The 22292-nt window shown below is 44.3% G+C and overlaps 1 protein-coding gene across 1 annotated transcript in view; it reads left to right on the top strand.

The window, feature by feature from the left end:
* The window catches only part of LOC110514365 (glutamate receptor ionotropic, NMDA 2A), a 193924-nt gene that overhangs the window by 75714 nt on the left and 95918 nt on the right, over positions 1–22292 (top strand). The window contains exons 5-6 of the mRNA XM_036972876.1: positions 19224–19352; positions 19534–19706. Of these exons, the coding sequence (XP_036828771.1) occupies positions 19224–19352; positions 19534–19706 (302 nt within the window). The remainder of the gene's footprint in view (positions 1–19223; positions 19353–19533; positions 19707–22292) is intronic.

The following is a 22292-nucleotide window of genomic DNA, read 5'->3' as shown; positions in this document are numbered from 1 at the left end:
AAGTCCCTTCAGGACTTCACTTCGTCCAAAACTAAGGTTTTACGTATGGAATTGTGAAGTGGAATGAAAGGGGTTTGATGTTGAGGTTTTAGTATCCTGTATGAGTCCTTGCAAAATAATTCAAAGTTTATCTACAATTATCCAACACTAATTCTATATACAGTGCCTTGCGAAAGTATTCGGCCCCCTTGAACTTTGCGACCTTTTGCCACATTTCAGGCTTCAAACATAAAGATATAAAACTGTATTTTTTTGTGAAGAATCAACAACAAGTGGGACACAATCATGAAGTGGAACGACATTTATTGGATATTTCAAACTTTTTTAACAATTCAAAAACTGAAAAATTGGGCGTGCAAAATTATTCAGCCCCTTTACTTTCAGTGCAGCAAACTCTCTCCAGAAGTTCAGTGAGGATCTCTGAATGATCCAATGTTGACCTAAATGACTAATGATGATAAATACAATCCACCTGTGTGTAATCAAGTCTCCGTATAAATGCACCTGCACTGTGATAGTCTCAGAGGTCCGTTAAAAGCGCAGAGAGCATCATGAAGAACAAAGAACACACCAGGCAGGTCCGAGATACTGTTGTGAAGAAGTTTAAAGCCGGATTTGGATACAAAAAGATTTCCCAAGATTTAAACATCCCAAGGAGCACTGTGCAAGCGATAATATTGAAATGGAAGGAGTATCAGACCACTGCAAATCTACCAAGACCTGGCCGTCCCTCTAAACTTTCAGCTCATACAAGGAGAAGACTGATCAGAGATACAGCCAAGAGGCCCATGATCACTCTGGATGAACTGCAGAGATCTACAGCTGAGGTGGGAGACTCTGTCCATAGGACAACAATCAGTCGTATATTGCACAAATCTGGCCTTTATGGAAGAGTGGCAAGAAGAAAGCCATTTCTTAAAGATATCCATAAAAAGTGTTGTTTAAAGTTTGCCACAAGCCACCTGGGAGACACACCAAACATGTGGAAGAAGGTGCTCTGGTCAGATGAAACCAAAATTGAACTTTTTGGCAACAATGCAAAACGTTATGTTTGGCGTAAAAGCAACACAGCTGAACACATCATCCCCACTGTCAAACATGGTGGTGGCAGCATCATGGTTTGGGCCTGCTTTTCTTCAGCAGGGACAGGGAAGATGGTTAAAATTGATGGGAAGATGTATGGAGCCAAATACAGGACCATTCTGGAAGAAAACCTGATGGAGTCTGCAAAAGACCTGAGACTGGGACGAAGAGTTGTCTTCCAACAAGACAATGATCCAAAACATAAAGCAAAATCTACAATGGAATGGTTCAAAAATAAACATATCCAGGTGTTAGAATGGCCAAGTCAAAGTCCAGACCTGAATCCAATCGAGAATCTGTGGAAAGAACTGAAAACTGCTGTTCACAAATGCTCTCCATCCAACCTCACTGAGCTCGAGCTGTTTTTCAAGGAGGAATGGGAAAAAATGTCAGTCTCTCGATGTGCAAAACTGATAGAGACATACCCCAAGCGACTTACAGCTGTAATCGCAGCAAAAGGTGGCGCTACAAAGTATTAACTTAAGGGGGCTGAATAATTTTGCACACCCAATTTTTCAGTTTTTGATTTGTTAAAAAAGTTTGAAATATCCAATAAATGTCGTTCCACTTCATGATTGTGTCCCACTTGTTGTTGATCCAGTTACAGTTTTATATCTTTATGTTTGAAGCCTGAAATGTGGCAAAACGTCGCAAAGTTCAAGGGGGCCGAATACTTTCGCAAGGCACTGTATATTGTTGCAGAAGAACTCAGGAGTCCATGAGCTCTCTGTGTCTATTCACTCTGTCTGTCATTGTGAAGTGTATATATATAATTAATGGATGTCAGTCTCGGGGGCTGTGTATGTTAAATGCTAAATGGGAGTCCACAGAACATTAGTCATGGGACTTTTAGATCTATAGTTGGGAGACTCAGAAGATGTACAGTCTGATCTACCCTACACTATGCTATCTCTTTTATGGGTCTGTTAAATATTATAGGAGACCTCTCTGTCACCATTTTGGGACTATAGTTTGACTCGACACTATGCTAGGTCTTTTTATAGTCTGTTAAATATTAAAGAAGACCTCTCTGTCACCATTGGGACTATAGTTTGACTTGACAACGATGTAAAGCTACAAGTCTGTCAGTCTGGGGGTTTTGGGACTGTGTTTTCTTCTCCTTCACGCTCTGTCTTCTGTCTTGTTAGCTTTAGTCTGTTAAATATTCTAGAAGACCTGTCTGTGAGCCTTGGGAATTAGCGTTATGCTAAAGCTAGTCAGGGTGAGGCTATAGGCAGTTAGCATTATGCTAAAGATAGTCAGGGTGAGGCTATAGGCAGTTGGCATTATGCTAAAGCTAGTCAGGGTGAGGCTTTAGGCAGTTAGCATTATGCTAAAGATAGGCAGGGTGAGGCTATAGGCAGTTAGCATTATGCTAAAGCTAGTCAGTGTGAGGCTATAGGCAGTTAACATTATGCTAAAGATAGTCAGGGTGAGGCTTTAGGTAGTTAGCATTATGCTAAAGATAGGCAGCGTGAGCCTGTAGGCAGTTAGTGTTAGCTAAAGCTAGTCAGGGTGAGTCTATAGGCAGTTAGCATTATGCTAAAGCTAGTCAGGGTGAGTCTATAGGCAGTTAGCATTATGCTAAAGCTAGTCAGTGTAAGCCAATAGGGAGTCTAGTTCTCTCCTCACTTTCACATTTTATTAATTGGCGTTCTGACAGGTGTGTGTGTGTGTGTGTGTGTGTGTGTGTGTGTGTGTGTGTGTGTGTGTGTGTGTGTGTGTGAGTGTGACGGGAGTGTGTGTGGTACTGCAAAAATTATATTATTAATTGGATAGCTATCTCATGTGTGTAGTCTCCAGGGTATATATACTTTTAGTTAAAAATAAAATGTATTTGACCTTTATTTAACTGGGCAAGTCAGTTAAGAACAAATTACTATTTACATTGACGGCCTCCCTGGGAACAGTGGGTTAACTGCCTGTTTACCAAAAGGGTTAGGGTTAGGGTTAGGGTTAGCAGTATGGTTAAGGTAAGGGTTATTTACATTGACGGCCTCCCTGGGAACAGTGGGTTAACTGCCTGTTTACCAAAAGGCAAATTGACTCCTGCGGGGACGGGGGCTGGGATTTAAAAACATAATATATATATAGGACAGAACACACATCACAACAAGTGAGACGCCATAACACTACATAAAGAGAGACCTAAGACAGCATGGCAGCAACACATGACAACAACATGGTAGCAACTCAACATGACAGCAACACAACATGACAGCAACACATGACAACAACATGAGGGCAACACAACATGACAACAACATGCCAGCAACACATGACAACAAGATGGTAGTAACACAACATGACAACATGGTAGCAACACAACAACAACACGGTAGCAACACCACATGACAACAACATGGTAGCAACACAACATGACAACAACATGAGGGCAACACAACATGACAAAGACATGCCAGCAACACATGACAACAAGATGGTAGTAACACAACATGACAACATGGTAGCAACACAACAACAACATGGTAGCAACACAACATGACAACAACATGGTAGTAACATAACATGGCAACATGACAACATGGTAGCAACACCACATGATAACATGAACAGCATGACAACAACATGGTAGCAACACAACATGACAACAACATGCCAGCAACACATGACAACAAGATGGTAGTAACACAACATGACAACATGGTAGAAACACACAACAACAACATGGTAGCAACACCACATGACAACAACATGGTAGCAACACAACATGATAACATGAACAACATGACAACAACATGGTAGCAACACAACAACAACATGGTAGCAACACAACATGACAACAACATGGTAGTAACATAACTTGGCAACATGACAACATGGTAGCAACACCACATGACAACAACATGGTAGCAACACCACATGATAACATGAACAGCATGACAACAACATGGTAGCAACACAACATGACAACAACATGGTAGCAACACAACATGACAACAACATGGTAGCAACACAACATGACAACAACATGGTAGCAACACAGCATGACAACAACATGGTAGCAACACAACATGACAACAACATGGTAGCAACACAACATGACAACAACATGGCAGCAACACAACATGACAACAACATGGCAGCAACACAACATGACAACAACATGGTAGCAACACAACATGACAACAACATGGTAGCAACACCACATGACAACAACATGGTAGCAACACCACATGACAACAACATGGCAGCAACACAACATGACAACAACATGGTAGCAACACCACATGACAACAACATGGCAGCAATGCAACATGACAACAACATGGCAGCAACACCACATGACAACAACATGGTAGCAACACAACATGACAACAACATGGTATCAACACAACATGATCACAACATGGTATCAACACAACATGACAACAACATGGTAGCAGCACAACATGACAACAACATGGTAGCAACACAACATGACAACAACATGGCAGCAACACAACATGACAACAACATGGTAGCAACACAACATGACAACAACATGGCAGCAACACAACATGACAACAACATGGCAGCAACACAACATGACAACAACATGGCAGCAACACAACATGACAACAACATGGTAGCAGCACAACATGACAACAACATGGTAGCAACACAACATGACAACAACATGGCAGCAACACAACATGACAACAACATGGTAGCAACACAACATGGCAGCAGCACAACATGGCAGCAGCACAACATGGTAGCAGCACAACATGGTAGCAGCACAACATGGTAGCAGCATAAAACATGGTAGCAGCACAAAACATGGTAGCAGCACAACATGGTAGCAGCACAACATGGTAGCAGCACAACATGGTAGCAGCATAAAACATGGTAGCAGCACAAAACATGGTAGCAGCACAACATGGTAGCAGCATAAAACATGGTAGCAGCACAAAACATGGTAGCAGCACAACATGGTAGCAGCACAAAACATGGTAGCAGCACAACATGGTAGCAGCACAACATGGTAGCAGCACAAAACATGGTAGCAGCACAACATGGTAGCAGCACAAAACATGGTATAAACATTACTGGGCTCAGACAACAGCACAAAGGGCAAGAAGGTAGAGACAACAATATATCACACAAAGCAGCCACAACTGTCAGTAAGAGTGTCCATGATTGAGTCTTTGAACGAAGAGATGGAGGTAAAACTGTCCGGTTTGAGTGTTTTGTTGCAGCTCGTTCCAGCTGCAGCGAACTGAAAAGACGAGCGACCCAGGGATATGTGTGCTTTGGGGACCTTTAACAGAATGTGACTGGCACAATAATTGATGGATTAAGTATTAAGTAAGCTCATCCTCTAGGTATGTGTGATCTTACGTAGAGCTGTCTGTCTGCTCTGGCAGGGGTTGTGTTGATAAGTTATTAATGATTCATGTTCTTGGAGAGAGTGTGTTTTTTGATGAGAAGATGTAGGTCGTTGGTAGTCTCTTCTACTGGCTATAATTGATCCTGCATTAGTACACCTATTCCTCCTCTCCTCTCCTCTCCTCTCCTCTCCTCTCCTCTCCTCTCCTCTCCTCTCCTCTCCTCTCCTCTCCTCTCCTCTCCCCTCCCCTCCCCTCCCCTCCCCTCCTCTCCTCTCCTCTCCTCTCCTCTCCTCTCCCCTCCCCTCCCCTTGCAAAAAATAAATGTGATTCATTGAATAAACACAAGAGACGAGTAAAATGGATAAACGGGTGTGGCAGTACCAGGAACAGTGCCATCTAGTGGCCAAAGGTTGGTACTTCCACACTCATTTATAGGGGGAGAGGGATAAACGGGTGTGGCAGTACCAGGCACAGTGCCATCTAGTGGCCAAAAGCTTGTACTTTCACACTCATTTATAGGGGGAGAGGGATAAACGGGTGTGGCAGTACCAGGCACAGTGCCATCTAGTGGCCAAAAGCTTGTACTTTCACACTCATTTATAGGGGGAGAGGGATAAACGGGTGTGGCAGTACCAGGCACAGTGCCATCTAGTGGCCAAAAGCTTGTACTTTCACACTCATTTATAGGGGGAGAGGGATAAACGGGTGTGGCAGTACCAGGAACAGTGCCATCTAGTGGCCAAAAGCGGGTACTTTCACACTCATTTATAGGGGGAGAGGGATAAACGGGTGTGGCAGTACCAGGAACAGTGCCATTTAGTGGCCAAAAGCGGGTACTCATTTATAGGGGGAGCGGGATAAACGGGTGTGGCAGTACCAGGAACAGTGCTATCTAGTGGCCAAAAGCGGGTACTGTCACACTCATTTATAGGGGGAGAGGGATAAACGGGTGTGGCAGTACCAGGAACAGTGCCATCTAGTGGCCAAAAGCTTGTACTTTCACACTCATTTATAGGGGGGGAGGGATAAACGGGTGTGGCAGTACCAGGAACAGTGCCATTTAGTGGCCAAAAGCGGGTACTCATTTATAGGGGGAGAGGGATAAACGGGTGTGGCAGTACCAGGAACAGTGCCATCTAGTGGCCAAAGGTTGGTACTTCCACACTCATTTATGGGGGAGACGGGGGGGGGGGGGGGGGGGGGGGGGGGGGGAGACGGGGGGGGGGAGACGGGGGGTAATCCATGCTTCACTGAATAGTCTGAACAGGGAGGAAAAGCTGTCTTCATACCACCACAGACCGATGCACTAAAACCTCACTCAATGAGCTGTATACGGCCATAATACGTATACGACCTCATTTCTATCAGCATGTTCAATGTGCAACCAGAGGGAAAAAAACTCTAGACCACCTTTACTCCACACACAGACGCATACAAAGCTCTCCCTCCATTTGGCAAATCTGACCATAATTCTATCCTCCTGATTCCTGCTTACAATCTAAAACTAAAGCAGGAAACACCAGTGACTTGGTCTATAAAAAAGTGGTCAGATGAAGCTGATGCTAAACTACAGGACTGTTTCGCTATCACAGACTGGAACATGTTCCGGGATTCTTCCGATGTCATTGAGTAGTACACCACATCAGTCACTGGCTTTATCAATAAGTGCATCGAGGACGTCGTCCCCACAGTGACCGTATGTACATACCCCAACCAGAAGCCATGGATTACAGGCAACATTTCCACTGAGCTAAAGGGTAGAGCTGCCAATTTTAAGGAGTGGGACTCTAACCCGGAAGCTTATAAAAAATCCTGCTATGCCCTCCAACGAACCATCAAACAGGCAAAGCGTCAATACTGGACTAAGATCGAATCGTACTACACCGGCCCTGACGCTCGGCGGATGTGGCTGGGCTTGCAAACTAATATACAGACTACAAAGGGAAGCACAGCCGAGAGCTGCCCAGTGACATGAGCCTACCAGACGAGCTAAATATCCTTTTATGCTCGCTTCGAGGCAAGTAACACTGAAACATGCATGAGAGCATCAGCTGTTCCGGATGACTGTGTGATCATGCTCTCCGCAGCCGATGTGAGTAAGACCTTTAAACAGGTCAACATTCACAGGGCCGGACAAATTACCGGGATGTGTACTCTGTATATTAATGAAAATGATCTGAATAATCAATTAAAATGGCCAATGTGGGTGCAATCATTTAGCTGAACATCAAAATAAATGACAACAAAATAATGTTTCAGAAATGCTAATCTGATACGTTTCTAACTACAGAAACTATTTTCAGAACAATCTGTGATGGTGGGTGGGTCATGGCTAAAATGACACGGAGCAACTCGTAGGCTGTGAACCAGGTTTAATATAATCAGATTGGTGCTGGGCTGGAAGTAAACCTTTACACCATGTTAGTGCTGGGTTGGAAGCCTGATTTGGGCTGTGGTGGTTTATGATTTACATTATGTCACAACTTTGAAACTCTGCCCTCAAGCTATTCAGTCACTACCCCACCTCCACTCTCTCACCCCCCACTCTCTCTCACTCCTCTCTCTTTCTCTCTCTCTCTCCACCCCCCCCCTCTCTCTCTCTCCCTATCTCTCTCTCCCTCTCTCTCTCTACCCCCCCTCTCTCTCTCTCTCTCTCTCTCTCTCTCACTCTTTCTCTCTCGCTCTCTCTCTCTCTCTCTCTCTACATCTCTCTCTCTCCCCCTCTCTCTCTCTCTCTCTCTCTATCTCAACTCAATTAAAAGGGCTTTATTGGCATGGAAAACACATGTTAACATTGCCAAAGCAAGTAAAATAGATAATAAATAAATGCAAAATAAAAAAATAAAAAATTAACAGTAAACATTACACTCACAAGTCTCAAAGGAATAGAGACATTTCAAATGTGATTTTATGGCTACGCACAGTGTTATAACTGTGTGTAGGAGTAGTAACGTCAGTAGTATCAATGTCTCTACTGTAGATGGAACTGTGTGTAGGAGTAGTAACATCAGTAGTATCAATAGGAGTAGTAACGTCAGTAGTATCAATGTCTCTACTGTAGATAGAGCTGTGTGTAGGAGTAGTAACGTCAGTAGTATCAATAGGAGTAGTAACGTCAGTAGTATCAATAGGAGTAGTAACGTCAGTAGTATCAATAGGAGTAGTAACGTCAGTAGTATCAATAGGAGTAGTAACGTCAGTAGTATCAATAGGAGTAGTAACGTCAGTAGTATCAATAGGAGTAGTAACATCAGTAGTATCAATAGGAGTAGTAACATCAGTATTATCAATAGGAGTAGTAACGTCAGTAGTAGCAATAGGAGTAGTAACATCAGTAGTATCAATAGGAGTAGTAACATCAGTAGTATCAATAGGAGTAGTAACATCAGTAGTATCAATAGGAGTAGTAACATCAGTAGTATCAATAGGAGTAGTAACGTCAGTAGTATCAATGTCTCTACTGTAGATGGAACAGTGTGTAGGAGTAGTAACATCAGTAGTATCAATAGGAGTAGTAACATCAGTAGTATCAATAGGAGTAGTAACATCTGTAGTGTCAATAGGAGTAGTAACGTCAGTAGTGTCAATAGGAGTAGTAACATCAGTAGTATCAATAGGAGTAGTAACATCAGTAGTATCAATAGGAGTAGTAACGTCAGTAGTATCAATGTCTCTACTGTATATGGAACTGTGTGTAGGAGTAGTAACGTCGGTAGTATCAATAGGAGTAGTAACGTCAGTAGTATCAATAGGAGTAGTAACATCAGTAGTATCAATAGGAGTAGTAACATCAGTAGTATCAATAGGAGTAGTAACGTCAGTAGTATCAATGTCTCTACTGTAGATGGAACTGTGTGTAGGAGTAGTAACATCAGCACAGTAGTATCAAGGTCTCTACTGTAGATGGAGCTGTGTGTAGGAGTAGTAACATCAGTAGTATCAATAGGAGTAGTAACGTCAGTAGTATCAATAGGAGTAGTAACATCAGTAGTATCAATAGGAGTAGTAACGTCAGTAGTATCAATAGGAGTAGTAACGTCAGTAGTATCAATAGGAGTAGTAACATCAGTATTATCAATAGGAGTAGTAACATCAGTAGTATCAATGTCTCTACTGTAGATGGAACTGTGTGTAGGAGTAGTAACATCAGTAGTATCAATAGGAGTAGTAACGTCAGTATTATCAATAGGAGTAGTAACATCAGTAGTATCAATGTCTCTACTGTAGATGGAACTGTGTGTAGGAGTAGTAACATCAGTAGTATCAATAGGAGTAGTAACGTCAGTAGTATCAATGTCTCTACTGTAGATGGAACTGTGTGTAGGAGTAGTAACATCAGTAGTATCAATAGGAGTAGTAACGTCAGTAGTATCAATAGGAGTAGTAACATCAGTAGTATCAATAGGAGTAGTAACGTCAGTAGTATCAATAGGAGTAGTAACATCAGTAGTATCAATAGGAGTAGTAACGTCAGTAGTATCAATGTCTCTACTGTAGATGGAGCTGTGTGTAGGAGTAGTAACATCAGTAGTATCAATATGAGTAGTAACGTCAGTAGTATCAATAGGAGTAGTAACATCAGTAGTATCAATAGGAGTAGTAACATCAGTAGTATCAATAGGAGTAGTAACATCAGTAGTATCAATAGGAGTAGTAACATCAGTAGTATCAATAGGAGTAGTAACGTCAGTAGTATCAATAGGAGTAGTAACGTCAGTAGTATCAATAGGAGTAGTAACGTCAGTAGTATCAATAGGAGTAGTAACATCAGTAGTATCAATAGGAGTAGTAACATCAGTAGTATCAATAGGAGTAGTAACATCAGTAGTATCAATAGGAGTAGTAACATCAGTAGTATCAATAGGAGTAGTAACGTCAGTAGTATCAATAGGAGTAGTAACGTCAGTAGTATCAATAGGAGTAGTAACATCAGTAGTATCAATAGGAGTAGTAACGTCAGTAGTATCAATAGGAGTAGTAACGTCAGTAGTATCAATAGGAGTAGTAACGTCAGTAGTATCAATAGGAGTAGTAACATCAGTAGTATCAATATGAGTAGTAACATCAGTAGTATCAATAGGAGTAGTAACGTCAGTAGTATCAATAGGAGTAGTAGCATCAGTAGTATCAATAGGAGTAGTAACGTCAGTAGTATCAATAGGAGTAGTAACATCAGTAGTATCAATAGGAGTAGTAACGTCAGTAGTATCAATGTCTCTACTGTAGATGGAACTGTGTGTAGGAGTAGTAACATCAGTAGTATCAATAGGAGTAGTAACATCAGTAGTATCAATAGGAGTAGTAACATCAGTAGTATCAATAGGAGTAGTAACATCAGTAGTAGCAATAGGAGTAGTAACATCAGTAGTATCAATAGGAGTAGTAACATCAGTAGTATCAATAGGAGTAGTAACATCAGTAGTATCAATGTCTCTACTGTAGATGGAACTGTGTGTAGGAGTAGTAACATCAGTAGTATCAATGTCTCTACTGTAGATGGAACTGTGTGTAGGAGTAGTAACATCAGTAGTGTCAATAGGAGTAGTAACATCAGTAGTGTCAATAGGAGTAGTAACATCAGTAGTATCAATACGAGTAGTAATGTCAGTAGTGTCAATAGGAGTAGTAACATCAGTAGTGTCAATAGGAGTAGTAACAACAGTAGTATCAATAGGAGTAGTAACATCAGTAGTGTCAATAGGAGTAGTAACATCAGTAGTGTCAATAGGAGTAGTAACATCAGTAGTGTCAATAGGAGTAGTAACATCAGTAGTGTCAATAGGAGTAGTAACATCAGTATTATCAATAGGAGTAGTAACGTCAGTAGTATCAATAGGAGTAGTAACATCAGTAGTATCAATAGGAGTAGTAACATCAGTAGTGTCAATAGGAGTAGTAACATCAGTAGTGTCAATAGGAGTAGTAACATCAGTAGTATCAATAGGAGTAGTAACATCAGTAGTGTCAATAGGAGTAGTAACATCAGTAGTGTCAATAGGAGTAGTAACATCAGTAGTATCAATAGTAGTAACATCAGTAGTATCAATAGGAGTAGTAACGTCAGTAGTATCAATAGGAGTAGTAACATCAGTAGTATCAATGTCTCTACTGTAGATGGAGCTGTGTGTAGGAGTAGTAACGTCAGTAGTATCAATAGGAGTAGTAACGTCAGTAGTATCAATAGGAGTAGTAACATCAGTAGTATCAATGTCTCTACTGTAGATGGAGCTGTGTGTAGGAGTAGTAACATCAGTAGTATCAATAGGAGTAGTAACGTCAGTAGTATCAATAGGAGTAGTAACGTCAGTAGTATCAAGGTCTCTACTGTAGATGGAACTGTGTGTAGGAGTAGTAATTATATTATATATAATAGTAGTTATTAGTAATAGTTATTTGCACAAATAGTTAAAGTACAAAAGGGAAAATAAATAAGCATAAATATGGGTTGTATTTACAATGGTGTGTTCTTCACTGGTTGCCCTTTTCTCGTGGCAACAGGTCACAGATCTTGCTGCTGTGATGGCACACTGTGGTATTTCCCCCAGTAGATATGGGAGTTTATCAAAATGTGATTTGTTTTGGAATTCTTTGTGGATCTGTGTAATCTGAGGGAAATATGTATCTCTAATATGGTCATACATTGGGCAGGAGGTTAGGAAGTGCAGCTCAGTTTCCACCTCATTTTGTGGGCAGTGAGCACATAGCCTATTTTCTCTTGAGAGCCTTGTCTGCCTACGGCGGCCTTTCTCAATAGCAAGGCTATGCTCATTGAGTCTGTACAAGATTTCCTTAATTTTGGGTCAGTCACAGTGGTCAGGTATTCTGCCTCTGTGTACTCTCTGTTTAGGGCCAAATAGCATTCTAGTTTGCTCTGTTTTTTTGTTAATTCTTTCCAATGTGTCAAGTAATTATCTTTTTGTTTTCTCATGATTTGGTTGGGTCTAATTGTGCTGCTGTCCTGGTGCTCTGTGGGGTCTGTTTGTGTTTGTGAACAGAGCCCCAGGACCAGCTTGCTTAGGGGACTCTTCTCCAGGTTCATCTCTCTGTAGGCGATGTCTTTGTTATGGAAGGTTTGGGAATCGCTTCCTTTTAGGTGGTTGTAAATTTTTAACAGCTCTTTTCCGGATTTTGATAATTAGTGGATATCGGCCTAATTTTGCTCTGCATGAATTATTTGGTGTTTTACGTTGGTACACGGAGGGTATTTTAGCATAATTCTGCCCTCTTTCTCCCTTCGTCTCTTCTCTGGTTAGAATAACATACCGGCAGAGTGAGGTTGTTAAATGAGGCATCATGTTAGTCAGCCTAAAGACAGGAAGCTGGAACCTAATGTGATGTGGGACACGGAGAGAGAGAGAGAGAGACGGAGAGAGATGGAGAGAGACAGACAGAGAGAGGTTGTTAAAGGAGGCATCATGTTAGTCAGCCTAAAGACAGGAAGCTGGAACCTAATGTGATGTGGGACACGGAGAGAGAGAGAGAGACGGAGAGAGATGGAGAGAGACAGACAGAGAGAGGTTGTTAAAGGAGGCATCATGTTAGTCAGCCTAAAGACAGGAAGCTGGAACCTAATGTGATGTGGGACACGGAGAGACAGAGAGAGAGACGGAGAGAGATGGAGAGAGACAGACAGAGAGAGGTTGTTAAAGGAGGCATCATGTTAGTCAGCCTAAAGACAGGAAGCTGGAACCTAATGTGATGTGGGACACGGAGAGAGAGAGAGAGACGGAGAGAGATGGAGAGAGACAGACAGAGAGAGGTTGTTAAAGGAGGCATCATGTTAGTCAGCCTAAAGACAGGAAGCTGGAACCTAATGTGATGTGGGACACGGAGAGACAGAGAGAGAGACGGAGAGAGATGGAGAGAGACAGACAGAGTGAGGTTGTTAACGGAGGCATCATGTTAGTCAGCCTAAAGACAGGAAGCTGGAACCTAATGTGATGTGGGACACGGAGAGACAGAGAGAGAGACGGAGAGAGATGGAGAGAGACAGACAGAGTGAGGTTGTTAAAGGAGGCATCATGTTAGTCAGCCTAAAGACAGGAAGCTGGAACCTAATGTGATGTGGGACACGGAGAGAGAGAGAGACGGAGAGAGATGGAGAGAGACAGACAGAGTGAGGTTGTTAAAGGAGGCATCATGTTAGTCAGCCTAAAGACAGGAAGCTGGAACCTAATGTGATGTGGGACACGGAGAGAGAGAGAGACGGAGAGAGATGGAGAGAGACAGACAGAGTGAGGTTGTTAAAGGAGGCATCATGTTAGTCAGCCTAAAGACAGGAAGCTGGAACCTAATGTGATGTGGGACACGGAGAGAGAGAGAGACGGAGAGAGATGGAGAGAGACAGACAGAGTGAGGTTGTTAAAGGAGGCATCATGTTAGTCAGCCTAAAGACAGGAAGCTGGAACCTAATGTGATGTGGGACACGGAGAGAGAGAGAGAGAGACGGAGAGAGATGGAGAGAGACAGACAGAGTGAGGTTGTTAAAGGAGGCATCATGTTAGTCAGCCTAAAGACAGGAAGCTGGAACCTAATGTGATGTGGGACACGGAGAGAGAGAGAGACGGAGAGAGATGGAGAGAGACAGACAGAGTGAGGTTGTTAAAGGAGGCATCATGTTAGTCAGCCTAAAGACAGGAAGCTGGAACCTAATGTGATGTGGGACACGGAGAGAGAGAGAGACGGAGAGAGATGGAGAGAGACAGACAGAGTGAGGTTGTTAAAGGAGGCATCATGTTAGTCAGCCTAAAGACAGGAAGCTGGAACCTAATGTGATGTGGGACACGGAGAGAGAGAGAGACGGAGAGAGATGGAGAGAGACAGACAGAGTGAGGTTGTTAAAGGAGGCATCATGTTAGTCAGCCTAAAGACAGGAAGCTGGAACCTAATGTGATGTGGGACACGGAGAGAGAGAGAGAGACGGAGAGACTACTTTTGTATATTATCTACCTCACTTGTTTTGGAAATGTTGACATGTGTTTACCATGCCAATAAAGCCCCTTGAATTGAATTGAGACAAGAGGAGAGAGAGAGATGAGGACAGATGAACAGAGGTACAGGAAGCTGGAACAAGCCTAATGTGATGGGGGATACAGAGAGAGAGATGGAGAGAGACAGACAGAGAGAGAGAGAGATGGAGAGAGACAGACAGAGAGAGAGAGATGGAGAGAGACAGACAGAGAGAGAGAGATGGAGAGAGACAGACAGAGAGAGATGGAAAGAGACAGACAGAGAGAGAGATGGAGAGAGGTAGAGAGAGTGAGAGATGGAGAGAGACAGACAGAGAGAGAGAGATGGAGAGAGACAGACAGAGAGAGAGAGATGGAGAGAGACAGACAGAGAGAGAGAGATGGAGAGAGACAGACAGAGAGATGGAGAGAGACAGACAGAGAGAGATGGAGAGAGACAGACAGAGAGAGAGATGGAGAGAGACAGACAGAGAGAGAGATGGAGAGAGACATACAGAGAGAGTGATGGAGAGAGACAGAGAGAGAGAGATGAGGAGAGATGAACAGAGGTACAGGAAGCTGGAACAAGCCTAATGTGATGGGGGATACAGAGAGAGAGAGATGGAGAGAGACAGACAGAGAGAGAGATGGAGAGAGGTAGAGAGAGTGAGAGATGGAGAGAGACAGACAGAGAGAGAGATGGAGAGAGGTAGAGAGAGTGAGAGATGGAGAGAGACAGACAGAGAGAGAGATGGAGAGAGACAGACAGAGAGAGAGAGATGGAGAGAGACAGACAGAGAGAGAGAGATGGAGAGAGACAGACAGAGAGAGAGAGATGGAGAGAGACAGACAGACAGAGAGAGAGATGGAGAGAGACAGACAGAGAGAGAGATGGAGAGAGACAGACAGAGAGAGAGATGGAGAGAGACATACAGAGAGAGATGGAGAGAGACAGACAGAGAGATGGAGAGAGAGACAGAGAGAGAGATGGAGAGAGACAGACAGAGAGAGAGAGATGGAGAGAGACAGACAGAGAGAGAGATGGAGAGAGACAGACAGAGAGAGAGAGATGGAGAGAGACAGACAGAGAGAGAGAGAGATGGAGAGAGACAGACGGAGAGAGAGAGATGGAGAGAGACAGACAGAGAGAGAGAGATGGAGAGAGACAGACAGAGAGATGGAGAGAGACAGACAGAAAGAGATGGAGAGAGACAGACAGAGAGAGAGATGGAGAGAGACAGACAGAGAGAGAGATGGAGAGAGACATACAGAGAGAGTGATGGAGAGAGACAGAGAGAGAGATGGAGAGAGACCGACAGAGAGAGAGAGAGATGGAGAGAGACAGACAGAGAGAGAGAGATGGAGAGAGACAGACAGAGTGAGAGATGGAGAGAGACAGACAGAGAGATGGAGAGAGACAGACAGAGAAAGAGATCAAATCAAATTGTATTTATCACATACACATGGTTAGCAGATATTAATGCGAGTGTAGCGAAATGCTTGTGCTTCTAGTTCCGACAATGCAGTAATAACCAACAAGTAATCTAGCTAACAATTCCAAAACTACTACCTTATAGACACAAGTGTAAGAGGATAAAGAATATGTACATAAAGATATATGAATAAGTGATGGTACAGAGCGGTATAGGCAAGATACAGTAGATGGTATCGAGTACAGTATATACATATGAGATGAGTATGTAAATAAAGTGGCATAGTTAAAGTGGCTAGTGATACATGTATTACATAAGGATACAGTCGATGATATAGAGTACAGTATATACGTATGCATATGAGATAAATAATGTAGGGTATGTAAACATTATATTAAGTAGCATTAAAGTGGCTAGTGATACATGTATTACATAAGGATACAGTCGATGATATAGAGTACAGTATATACGTATACATATGAGATAAATAATGTAGGGTATGTAAACATTATATTAAGTAGCATTAAAGTGGCTAGTGATATATTTTACATAATTTCCCATCAATTCCCATTATTAAAGTGACTGGAGTTGAGTCAGTGTGTTGGCAGCAGCCACTCAATGTTAGTGGTGGCTGTTTAACAGTCTGATGGCCTTGAGATAGAAGCTGTTTTTCAGTCTCTCGGTCCCAGCTTTGATGCACCTGTACTGACCTCGCCTTCTGGATGATAGCGGGGTGAACAGGCAGTGGCTCGGGTGGTTGATGTCCTTGATGATCTTTATGGCCTTCCTGTGACATCGGGTGGTGTAGGTGTCCTGGAGGGCAGGTAGTTTGCCCCCGGTGATGCGTTGTGCAGACCTCACTACCCTCTGGAGAGCCTTACGGTTGTGGGCGGAGCAGTTGCCGTACCAGGCGGTGATACAGCCCGACAGGATGCTCTCGATTGTGCATCTGTAGAAGTTTGTTAGTGCTTTTGGTGACAAGCCGAATTTCTTCAGCCTCCTGAGGTTGAAGAGGCGCCACATACCTCGTGTCTGAGCCGTTGACTTGCGATTCTACTTTGTCTCTATATTGACGCTTAGTTTGTTTGATTGCCTTGCGGAGGGAATAGCTACACTGTTTGTATTCGGTCATGTTTCCGGTCACCTTGCCCTGATTAAAAGCAGTGGTTCACGCTTTCAGTTTCACGCGAATGCTGCCATCAATCCACGGTTTCTGGTTTGGGAATGTTTTAATCGTTGCTATGGGAACGACATGTTCAACGCACGTTCAAATGAACTCGCTCACCGAATCAGCGTATTCGTCAATGTTGTTGTCTGACGCAATACGAAACATGTCCCAGTCCACGTGATGGAAGCAGTCTTGGAGTGTGGAATCAGATTGGTCGGACCAGCGTTGGACAGACCTCAGCGTGGGAGCCTCTTGTTTTAGTTTCTGTCTGTAGGCAGGGATCAACAAAATGGAGTCGTGGTCAGCTTTTCCGAAAGGAGGGCGGGGCAGGGCCTTATATGCGTCGCGGAAGTTAGAGTAACAATGATCCAAGGTCTTTCCACCCCTGGTTGCGCAATCGATATGCTGATACAATTTAGGGAGTCTTGTTTTCAGATTAGCCTTGTTAAAATCCCCAGCTACAATGAATGCAGCCTCCGGATAAATGGATTCCAGTTTGCAAAGAGTCAAATAAAGTTTGTTCAGAGCCATCGATGTGTCTGCTTGGGGTACCAATGTAAGAAATAACACGTAAAAAAACAAAAAACTGCATAGTTTCCTAGGAACGCAAAGCGAGGCGGCCATCTCTGTCGGCGCCGGAGAGAGACAGACAGAGAGAGAGAGATGGAGAGAGACAGACAGAGAGAGAGATGGAAAGAGACAGCGAGAGAGATGGAGAGAGACAGACAGAGAGAGAGAGAATGAGAGAGACAGACAAAGAGAGAGATGGAAAGAGACAGACAGAGAGAGAGAGATGGAGATAGACAGACAGAGAGATGTAGAGAGGCAGACAGAGAGAGAGATGGAGAGAGACAGACAGAGAGAGAGATGGAAAGAGACAGACAGCGAGAGAGATGGAGAAAGACAGACTGACAGAGAGATGGTGAGTTGAGACCTTGATACTACAGTGCTGATGTTACTACTCCTACACACAGTTCCATCTACAGTAGAGACATTGACACTACTGATGTTACAACACACAGCCTGACAAAAGAGATAGTGGATAATATAGAGTGAGAGTTTAGAGAGGGGGATACAGAGAGGGAGATGGAGAGAAAGAGGTGGAGAGAGAGAGTGGAGAGAGAGTGGAAGGGATAGTGGAGAGAGAGGAGGGAGGGAGATAGAGAGAGGTGGAGAGGGAGAGAGTGGAGAGAGAGGGGTGAGGGAGAGGGAGATTGAGAGAGGTGGAGAGGGAGAGAGTGGAGAGAGAGAGTGGCATGGAGAGTGGAGAGAGAGGAGGGAGGGCGATAGAGAGAGGTGGAGAGGGAGAGAGTGGAGAGAGAGAGTGGCAGGGAGAGTGGAGAGAGAGGGGTGAGGGAGATAGAGAGAGGTGGAGAGGGAGAGAGTGGAGAGAGAGAGTGGCAGGGAGAGTGGAGAGAGAGGAGGGAGGGAGATAGAGAGAGGTGGAGAGGGAGAGAGTGGAGAGAGAGAGTGGCAGGGAGAGTGGAGAGAGAAGAGTGAGGGAGAGGGAGATAGAGAGAGGAGGGAGGGAGATAGAGATTCATCTTGTGAAGTACTGTTGCTGTTCCTCCTCTCTCTACCTCCTCTCTCTCTACCTCCTCTCTCCATATGTAATCACCAGGCCCTCTCTCTACCTCCTCTCTCTACCTCCTCTCTCCATATGTAATCACCAGGCCCTCTCTCTACCTCCTCTCTCTACCTCCTCTCTCCATATGTAATCACCAGGCCCTCTCTCTACCTCCTCTCTCTACCTCCTCTCTCCATATGTAATCACCAGGCCCTCTCTCTACCTCCTCTCTCTACCTCCTCTCTCCATATGTAATCACCAGGCCCTCTCTCTACCTCCTCTCTCTACCTCCTCTCTCCATATGTAATCACCAGGCCCTCTCTCTACCTCCTCTCTCTACCTCCTCTCTCCATATGTAATCACCAGGCCCTCTCTCTACCTCCTCTCTCTACCTCCTCTCTCCATATGTAATCACCAGGCCCTCTCTCTACCTCCTCTCTCTACCTCCTCTCTCCATATGTAATCACCAGGCCCTCTCTCTACCTCCATACTCCTCCTCCTGTCTCTTCTCTTTCTACTGATATTAGCGTTCTACTTCTGTGACATGCCTGGTAACAATTCCTTCTCCCCCTCTCCCTCCCTCTCTCCCCCTCCCTGCCTCTCCTTTCCCCCCCCACCCTCCCTCCCCCCATCTCCCCCCTCTCTCCCCCTCTCCCTCCCTCCCCCCATCTCCCCCCTCTCCCTCCCCAGGATGTGAAGTCTTCGTTCTTCCAGTTTGGAGCGTCTCTGATGCAGGAGGCGTTACTGATGATGAACATAATGGAGGAATATGACTGGCACATCTTCTCTATAGTCACCTCTAAGTTCCCCGGGTACCAGGTACACACACACACACACACAAACACACACACACACAGAGAGACAGACAGACAGACAGACAGACAGACAGACAGACAGACAGACAGACAGACACACACACACATTACACACACACACACACAAACACCCCCACCCCCCAGTAACACCCCCACCCCCCAGTAACCGTTGTGTCTCTCTGTAGGAGTTTATAAATGTCCTGCGTGTGACGGTGGACCACAGCTTTGTGCGTTGGGACCTTCAGAGTGTCGTCACGCTGGACGCTGTGGACGGAGACGCCAACTCTAAAGCTCATATCCAGCTGAAGAGGATCCAGAGTCCTGTAATACTGCTGTACTGCTCCAAGGAGGAGGCTAGGTACTAGAGGCTGTTATACTGCTGCTAGGAGGAGGCTAGGTACTAGAGGCTGTCATACTGCTGCTAGGAGGAGGCTAGGTACTAGAGGCTGTTATACTGCTGCTAGGAGGAGGCTAGGTACTAGAGGCTGTTATACTGCTACTAGGAAGAGGCTAGGTACTAGAGGCTGTTATACTGCTACTAGGAAGAGGCTAGGTACTAGAGGCTGTTATACTGCTACTAGGAAGAGGCTAGGTACTAGAGGCTGTTATACTGTTATACTGCTGCTAGGAGGAGGCTAGGTACTAGAGGCTGTTATACTGTTATACTGCTACTAGGAAGAGGCTAGGTACTAGAGGCTGTTATACTGTTATACTGCTGCTAGGAAGAGACTAGGTACTAGAGGCTGTTATACTGCTACTAGGAAGAGGCTAGGTACTAGAGGCTGTTATACTGCTACTAGGAAGAGGCTAGGTACTAGAGGCTGTTATACTGTTATACTGCTGCTAGGAGGAGGCTAGGTACTAGAGGCTGTTATACTGTTATACTGCTACTAGGAAGAGGCTAGGTACTAGAGGATGTTATACTGCTGCTAGGAAGAGGCTAGGTACTAGAGGCTGTTATACTGTTATACTGCTACTAGGAAGAGGCTAGGTACTAGAGGCTGTAATACTGCTACTAGGAAGAGGCTAGGTACTAGAGGCTGTTATACTGCTACTAGGAAGAGGCTAGGTACTAGAGGCTGTTATACTGCTGCTAGGAAGAGGCTAGGTACTAGAGGCTGTTATACTGCTGCTAGGAAGAGGCTAGGTACTAGAGGCTGTTATACTGTTATACTGCTACTAGGAAGAGGCTAGGTACTAGAGGCTGTTATACTGCTACTAGGAGGAGGCTAGGTACTAGAGGCTGTTATACTGCTACTAGGAGGAGGCTAGGTACTAGAGGCTGTTATACTGCTACTAGGAAGAGGCTAGGTACTAGACGCTGTAATACTGCTACTAGGAAGAGGCTAGGTACTAGAGGCTGTTATACTGCTACTAGGAAGAGGCTAGGTACTAGAGGCTGTTATACTGCTACTAGGAAGAGGCTAGGTACTAGAGGCTGTTATACTGCTACTAGGAGGAGACTAGGTACTAGAGGCTGTTATACTGCTACTAGGAGGAGGCTAGGTACTAGAGGCTGTTATACTGCTACTAGGAGGAGGCTAGGTACTAGACGCTGTTATACTGCTACTAGGAAGAGGCTAGGTACTAGAGGCTGTTATACTGCTACTAGGAAGAGGCTAGGTACTAGACGCTGTTATACTGTTATACTGCTACTAGGAAGAGGCTAGGTACTAGAGGCTGTTATACTGCTGCTAGGAAGAGGCTAGGTACTAGATGCTGTTATACTGTTATACTGCTACTAGGAAGAGGCTAGGTACTAGAGGCTGTTATACTGTTATACTGCTACTAGGAAGAGGCTAGGTACTAGAGGCTGTAATACTGCTGCTAGGAAGAGGCTAGGTACTAGAGGCTGTTATACTGTTATACTGCTACTAGGAAGAGGCTAGGTACTAGAGGCTGTTATACTGTTATACTGCTACTAGGAAGAGGCTAGGTACTAGAGGCTGTTATACTGCTACTAGGAAGAGGCTAGGTACTAGAGGCTGTTATACTGTTATACTGCTCCAAGGAGGAGGCTAGGTACTAGAGGCTGTTATACTGTTATACTGCTGCTAGGAAGAGGCTAGGTACTAGACGCTGTTATACTGTTATACTGCTACTAGGAAGAGGCTAGGTACTAGAGGCTGTTATACTGCTACTAGGAGGAGGCTAGGTACTAGAGGCTGTTATACTGCTGTACTGCTACTAGGAGGAGGCTAGGTACTAGAGGCTGTTATACTGCTACTAGGAAGAGGCTAGGTACTAGAGGCTGTTATACTGCTACTAGGAAGAGGCTAGGTACTAGAGGCTGTTATACTGCTACTAGGAAGAGGCTAGGTACTAGAGGCTGTTATACTGCTGCTAGGAAGAGGCTAGGTACTAGAGGCTGTTATACTGCTACTAGGAAGAGGCTAGGTACTAGAGACTGTTATACTGCTACTAGGAAGAGGCTAGGTACTAGAGGCTGTTATACTGCTACTAGGAAGAGGCTAGGTACTAGAGGCTGTTATACTGCTACTAGGAAGAGGCTAGGTACTAGACGCTGTTATACTGTTATACTGCTACTAGGAAGAGGCTAGGTACTAGAGGCTGTAATACTGCTGCTAGGAAGAGGCTAGGTACTAGAGGCTGTTATACTGTTATACTGCTACTAGGAAGAGGCTAGGTACTAGTGGCTGTAATACTGCTACTAGGAAGAGACTAGGTACTAGAGGCTGTTATACTGCTACTAGGAAGAGGCTAGGTACTAGAGGCTGTTATACTGCTCCAAGGAGGAGGCTAGGTACTAGAGGGTGTTATACTGCTACTAGGAAGAGGCTAGGTACTAGAGGCTGTTATACTGCTACTAGGAAGAGGCTAGGTACTAGAGGGTGTTATACTGCTACTAGGAAGAGGCTAGGTACTAGAGGCTGTTATACTGCTACTAGGAAGAGACTAGGTACTAGAGGCTGTTATACTGTTA

Source organism: Oncorhynchus mykiss, unplaced genomic scaffold, assembly GCF_013265735.2.
Source record: "Oncorhynchus mykiss isolate Arlee unplaced genomic scaffold, USDA_OmykA_1.1 un_scaffold_196, whole genome shotgun sequence".
NCBI lineage: Eukaryota > Metazoa > Chordata > Actinopteri > Salmoniformes > Salmonidae > Oncorhynchus > Oncorhynchus mykiss.
The sequence above is the reverse complement of the archived record's forward strand: the minus strand, read 5'-3'. Positions and strand labels throughout refer to the sequence as shown.